Below are 7,301 nucleotides of genomic sequence, written 5' to 3' on the forward strand. Positions count from 1 at the left end.
CCTATTTCAAGTTTGATTGATAGTAAAAAATAAAAGAATACATATAGATTTTTTTTTCAATCACTCTTACTAATCAGCCTCTCCGTAGAAACTTTAATGTTCTATTGTTCAATAGACATAAAATAATTTGGAAAATTAAAAATCAATTCATTCATTTTTGTAATTAATGGAATTTGTATAAAATGTAAGGATACAGTGAGAAATCACTAAATCAAATGTATGCATGAGTAACTTATCTATATACACCATGAATGCAGGTCCAGACTCTCAATCTTCACTTCATCGAGTCTCCTTCACCAGCCACATCACATAACCTAGTAGAAGCACTGTGTTCTATGCCAAACCTGACTGACCTGACACTGAAGAATCTCAACGAGGATTTCTACTCTATATTGAAAGAAAAGGCATCAATCATACAGGTATGTGTGTCCTCATGTCAATGTCATGGAGAGTCATTGATCGACAGAATCGGCAGTAATAGTTATATGGTGCACATGTGTATACTGGGGGTATGTTTTATTTTCTTCCAAACACCCACCTCACTTGGTATATTGCAACAATCATTAAACATGGAATGAAAACAAACTACACATGTACTGATACAGTTGAAAGTCAAGTTTGTATAAGATTGACATTGTTTTGATCATTAAACAATATCCAACCGTAGCCAAGTTTGCTTAATAGGAAAAAAATACATTGTTTTGTATTTTAAGAGCCAATTTTAATGAAGGCTTAAATTATCAAACTGAAAACCTCCTGACTTACGGATCTTTTGCACATAAAATGTAAAGTTATGAATACATTTAAAACTTTAATAGCAAAAGAAGATTTATGAGTATTGTTAATTTCAGTTTTATTAGGAGTTAGGACGTATCAATGCAAAAATGTAAGAAGCCCTTTAAAGAATACATACAGAATTTTTTTTGTAATCACTCTTACTAATCAGCCTCTCGATAGAAACTTTAATGGTCTTTTTTTTTCAATAGAAATCAAATGAATTTGAAAACTAAATCAATTCATTCATTTTTGTTGAGAATGTCATTATGAATTCAACTACGGTATGTAATGGATGGAATTTGTCTGAAATGTAAGGATACAATGAGAAGTAATTAAATAAAATGTTTGTTTGTATAGATGAGTTACCTAACTATAATACACCATGAATGCAGGTCAAGACTCTCGATCTTACTTTCATCGAGTCTACTTCACCAGCCTCATCACATCACCTAGTAGAAGCACTGTGTTCTATGCCAAATCTGACTGACCTGACACTTGGAAGTCTCAATGAGGAGTTCTACTCTACATTGAGTGCAAATGCATCATCCATACAGGTATGTGTGTCCTTATTTGAATGTCATGGAGGGCCATTGATCGACAGAAACAGCATTGATAGTTATATGGTGCACATGCATATTTATTTTTTTCTTCTTCTAAACTCTCACCTTTAAAAGCCATTCACTTGGTATATTGGAACAGTCATGAAATATGGAATGAAAGTAAACTATACATGTACTGATTCATTTGAAAGTCAAGTGTGTTTAAGATTGACATTGTGTTGATTAGTGAAGAATATCCAACCGTATCCAAGTTTGCTTAATAGGAAAAAATGCATATTGTATTTTAAGAGCCAATTTTAATGAAGGCTTAAATTTATCAAACTGAAAAACTTCCTGACTTACGGATCTTGTGTATATAAAATGTAAAGTTATGAGTACATTTAAAACTTGAATGAAGATTTATGGTTATTATCAATTTCAGTGTTATCAGGAGTAGGACGTATCAATGCAAAAATGGAAGAAGCCCTTTAAAGAATACATACAGAATTTTTGTAAATCACTCTTACTAATCAAATTCTCCATAGAAACTTTAATGTTCTTTTGTTCAATAGACATAAAATAAATTGGAAACCTAAAAATCAATTCATTCATTTTTGTAATTAATGGAATTTGTATGAAATGTAAGGATACAGTGAGAAATCAGTAAATCAAATGTATGCATGTATAGATGAGTAACTTAACTATATACACCATGAATGCAGGTCCAGACTCTCAATCTTCACTTCATCGAGTCTCCTTCACCAGCCACATCACATAACCTAGTAGAAGCACTGTGTTCTATGCCAAACCTGACTGACCTGACACTCGTTGGAGAGGTATTCACTGAGGAGTTCTTCTCTACATTGAAAGAAAAGGCATCAGTCATACAGGTATGTGTGTCCTCATGTCAATGTCATGGAGAGTCATTGATTGATAGAATCGGCAGTAATAGTTATATGGTGCACATGTGTATACCGGGGCTATGTTTTATTTTTTTCCAAACACCCACTTCACTTGTATTATTGCAACAATCATTAAACATGGAATAAAAGCAAACTACACATGTACTGATACAGTTGAAAGTCAAGTTTGTATAAGATTGACATTGTTTTGATCATTAAACAATATCCAACCGTAGCCAAGTTTGCTTAATAGGAAAAAAATACATATTGTATTTTAAGAGCCAATTTTAATGAAGGCTTAAATTATCAAACTGAAAACCTCCTGACTTACGGATCTTTTGCACATAAAATGTAAAGTTATGAATACATTTAAAACTTTAATAGCAAAGGAAGATTTATGGGTATTATTAATTTCAGTGTTATTATGAATAGGACCTATCAATGCAAAAATGTAAGAAGCCCTTTAAAGAATACATACAGAATTTTTTTTTATCACTCTTACAAATCAGCCTCTCCATAGAAACTTTAATGGTCTTTTTTCATTAGAAATCAAATGAATTTGAAAACTAAATCAATTCATTCATTTTTGTTGAGAATGTCATTATGAATGCAACTATGTAATGGATGGAATTTGTCTGAAATGTAAGGATACAGTGAGAAGTAAGTAAATAAAATGTTTGTATAGATGAGTTACCTAACTATAATACACCATGAATGCAGGTCAAGACTCTCAATCTTTACTTCATCGAGGCTCCTTCACCAGCCTCATCACATCACCTAGTAGAAGCACTGTGTTCTATGCCAAACCTGAGTAACCTGGTACTTAGTAGGAATCTCATTGAGGAGTTCTACTCTACATTGAGAGCAAAGGCATCATCCATACAGGTATGTGTGTACTTATGTCACAGAGAGGGTCATTAAAAGAAAGAAAGAGCAGTGATTCTATGGTGCCCATATATATATATTTTTTTATTCTTTTAATTTTTTTTCTTCAACAAAGTTACTAAAATCACGAAAGCTGTGCAAATATCCACTTGGTATTTTGGTCAATTGATTGTGACAGAGTTACAGACAACTCTCCTGTTTGACATGTAAAAAAATATGAAATAACTGTTTTAATCCTAAGCACGTTTTCTGTTGGGGAACTACTCAAAATAATTGTGGATAGCGTATTGTTAAAGCCTCTCTAAAAAGAAACTCTGAAGTCATAGAATTTGATATGTAATTTGTCATTAAAAATATATTTAACTGTGACAAGAAAGAAAATAAAACAAATACAAATTTACTACCTGAAAATGAGGTGGCAGTGCCTGAATATGGTGAATTAAAGCTTCCAGGGGTGGTGTGGGGGATGGGAAGGAGGAAGTGGTTTCAGATCCCCCCTTCCCACAGAGAGCAAGCAGAAATGATGAGACTTTCATTCAGTTATGATGTTTTCCATACATGTATGATGTATACAATTCAAGCAGAAAAAAGGAACTAGCCTTTTATTTCTAAACTCAAGTGAGCTATTGCTGTGATTATTGTTTTTTAAGGTCCATATACTTTTTACATTTATAACTTGTTCTCGGAAAACATGTGGCAATATATAAACAATACTTGGTAGGAATCACCTGCAGGAAATGGAAATCTAAAGTTGTTCAAATGGGTATATGCCCTAACCCCAAAGTGCCCATATGGCAATAGTTTTACATTTTATACTGTTTGTAAAGAGGATGGGAGCTAGGTTCCTTATTGTGAGGCCCCTAATTTCATCGGCTCAGGTGTGCGTAAGTTCCGTGGACCTCTTGTTTTTAACGTGATATTTATGCCAGGATGTATACAATTGTGGGCTGCTACTTAAGAACATTATAGTAGTGATATACTAATGTCTTAGCATAGTACTTTCAACCTTGTTTTCACCTTCTGTAGCTTGCCCCTTTCTGTTAGTTCTCCCTTCATTTCGAAGGATGTTCCTGGGAGTAGTTGCCCTGGGGGATTCATGGTCCAGGGGTTAACTGTCCAGGGAGTATTTACCCTGGGAGGTGATTGTCCATGGGTTGTCCTAGGGTAGTTGTACTGGGAGTAGTTGCCCTGGGAGGTGATTGTCCAGGGGGTAATTATACTGGGAGTAATTTCCCTGGGGTAATTTTCCATCGGGATAAATGTCCCGGGGGTTCGATCAGTCTAGGACGTAATTGTCCCGAGGCTGATTGTCCTTGAGGTACTGTGTATAAGCAGTAATTATCGTGGGGATTTAATATTGTGCATTTCACAAACACTCATTATTTGCAAATTTAACAATGTGTGCAAAATATTTCCAGCAAGAAATGTGGCGTGTCAAAATCACTAACATAAGCCTAGTTGAATGTCATAAATCGTGTTTATGCACTTTCAAAGTTGGGGGGGGGGGACCAACCACCCCTATAATGTGATTACATTATCAGGAATGATTTCAATATTTACTTCTTTGTTTCCATGATACAAGACACTGCTTTAGAATCATACTTTGCAGTTGGGTGTGATGGTCTGAATATTAATTTGAAATTTTGAAATTTGTGAGGTTGCAGTGCAAAAATTCCATCTTATAAAGAGGAAAAAACTATCCTGATTGGTTAGTAAGAACAATGTAATCATGAAAGACAGAAAAGACCTTTGATAAGAAACATAATTACATCAACTAAAAATGAGCGCGAGGGGGAAAATTAAAGAATAAGTTGCTCTTAGTTGTTTTAAATTAGGGGCATATTTTATGGTAAAAGGCAAAGAAGACACTTTTCAAAAAGGATAAAGAAACATTTTAGAAAAGAAAAGGTGAACGTGTCAATGTAAAAGGGTAATAATCAGTGGTGAAAATGTGGCACTTCTCACACCTGAAAAGTGGCATTCACCAGTGATGAAAAAGACACTTATGAGAATACATACCTGACAACCCTTACGAATAATCTGAAATTTTACGTTTTTCTGGATTTCTAGGACCCGAAAATCCGTTGAATGGCTGCATGATCGGGCAGCGAATTTGTATTCGCTTTTTGGTACAGATTTACCGCGTATTGCCAGTTATGCTGCCGCTGCAAGTGCGATTTCTTTTTTTCGAAGGCATACCGTGCTAATAATTCCTAATTCTTACTTTCAAATGTTAGGCAGGTATGAGAATAGAAAGTGGGCACTAAGTTTTATAGGAAAAGGGGCACCTATCAGATGTTGATAGGGGCAATTTTCAGAGGTGAAGGGGGCATTTATCTCAAGTGAAAAGGGGCATTTCTCCTACCTGTTAAGGGGCACTTATGAGAATGGAAAATGGACACTTATTGCAAAGAGAAAAGGGAACTTGTTGAAGGAAAAAGGGCACGTGTCAAAATAAAAGGGGTACTTATCAGAGGTGAAAAGAGGCACTTATTAAAAGGGGAAGTAGCACTTCTAACAAAGGAAAGGGGGGCATTTTTGGGGTACTCCCCCCCCCCCCCCTCTGAAGCTGCCTCTGTATGACCACATTATGATGGGGCACTTCAATTAATTATTTTTATTCTTTTTTCCAGAAATGTTTATCTACTGCGCAAAATTGCTCTTACTCTACCTATTTTTAATTCTCCATACTTCTTTTTGTTCTTCTTATTTTCAGTTTATCTTAATCTAAATGTAGCTATTCAGTGTATATTCCCAAGAAAATAGATTATATACGAGAATGAAATAAATCCAATTTCTTGAAACTAATACAAGGTTTACAAGCAATTTTGCTGTTATATATTACAGGGTTGTTTTCCTCAGATCAGGAATGGAAACTTCACGCTCAATGGAGAAGCTCAAGATGACTTGAACTCATTTCTTCACACCCTCACTTGTTTGCAGAGGTTAGTAAAGTATATATGATTTTAAAATAACTCAGATAACAGCATTTAGACTTTTCATGAATAGTGCAATACAGAAACAATATAAGGATACTATAATGGAATGCTAAGAAAAAATACAATGCGGATACCGCTCAGGAAGCATGCATAAAGTGATACTGTGTATCTTGAAATAACTTAAGATTTCTTGTCGTACAAACTAAATATTCAGTAACAGCTTTCTTGAACAATTTCCCTACTGTAAAGTGCTTTCAACCTTCGATTTGTAAATTCTTTTGTGTTTCTGTTGTTTTGTGTATGTTTTCTTGATATTTTTGTTACACTGTAGTGGTAAGAAGAGTGAAGTTCCTTCTACTCAGTCAAGAGCTCCATTGGATGATCCTGGAATTCCAGAGAAGCGACCAAAGTATGACGTCTAGTTGCTATGGTACCGGTAGAGTAAGAGGTCCACTTCATCTTGATTTATATATGTATGATACAGGGCTCCACACTAGCTTTTTCTTTTGGAAAAGAGGTTCAGATTTTAACTGTTTACAGTCTGCATGCATAAGCGTTCAGGAGGTCCTGACCTAGATCCTGGGCATCCATGTGTCCAGCTAGCCTGGTTACCTTTGAGCCCCGGACTGAAATTTGGGGTAAAAGGGGATAATTCTGTGATGTTGAAAACATGAATATTCGTAATATTTTTTTTTTACCTTGATGGGTACAGTCCACTGGTGATATTGCATCGTCCAAGAGCCGCGATTTTGCGGGCTATTTTGAACCCCCGTAAGTGTTTTCCTGGTATATCTACTAACAAAATGGAGACCATAACAAGCAGTGAATGATAACTTCTTTTTAAATCAAGTAACAGTTTAATACACATTTATATCCAGAGTTATCATGTGTTTGGTCAAGTTACCAGATGAGTTGAATATCTTCTCGCAATATTTGCACTTGAAAGGTTTCTCTCCAGTGTGCATTTTTTTTTTTTGGCGGCCCAGGGGGGGGGGGGGGGGTTAAACCCTCTAACCCCCCCTTTACCATTTTCATTTTAGGTGATTTGCATGCAAAGTATGGAATACCACTCAACTTTCACTAAGTGAGCTATGAGGTTAAGTATGTAATATTTCAAATTATCTTATCAAAATGTCAATGTATATGTCAATGACATCGCACATGTTCAATACTAAAATATGATTAAGTAAAAATCTAAAATAGCTTGTGAATTTGTTACCAGAAATGACCCAGATGTTTAAGCCATATTGCCCTAATTA

The 7,301-nt window shown here is 35.1% G+C and overlaps 1 protein-coding gene across 1 annotated transcript; it reads left to right on the forward strand.

The window, feature by feature from the left end:
* The first annotated feature begins 251 nt into the window (after positions 1-251).
* On the forward strand, positions 252-6,744 carry LOC105440620. Its single transcript, XM_030978853.1, has 5 exons — positions 252-419; positions 2,039-2,206; positions 2,939-3,103; positions 5,951-6,048; positions 6,374-6,744. The coding sequence occupies exons 1-5, from the start codon at positions 252-254 to the stop codon at positions 6,462-6,464; spliced, it is 690 nt and encodes a 229-aa protein (XP_030834713.1). The 3' UTR covers positions 6,465-6,744.
* Positions 6,745-7,301: the final 557 nt, after the last annotated feature.

Source organism: Strongylocentrotus purpuratus, unplaced genomic scaffold (assembly GCF_000002235.5).
Source record: "Strongylocentrotus purpuratus isolate Spur 01 unplaced genomic scaffold, Spur_5.0 spur5_scaffold_1, whole genome shotgun sequence".
Lineage (NCBI taxonomy): Eukaryota > Metazoa > Echinodermata > Echinoidea > Camarodonta > Strongylocentrotidae > Strongylocentrotus > Strongylocentrotus purpuratus.

Coding starts and splice junctions, on each gene's coding strand:
- LOC105440620 (XM_030978853.1), top strand. CDS start 252: ATGCAGGTCCAGACTCTCAATCTTCACTTCATCGAGTCTCCTTCACCA. Junction 420..2,038: donor AAAAGGCATCAATCATACAG/GTATGTGTGTCC, acceptor CCATGAATGCAG/GTCCAGACTCTCAATCTTCA. Junction 3,104..5,950: donor CAAAGGCATCATCCATACAG/GTATGTGTGTAC, acceptor TATATATTACAG/GGTTGTTTTCCTCAGATCAG.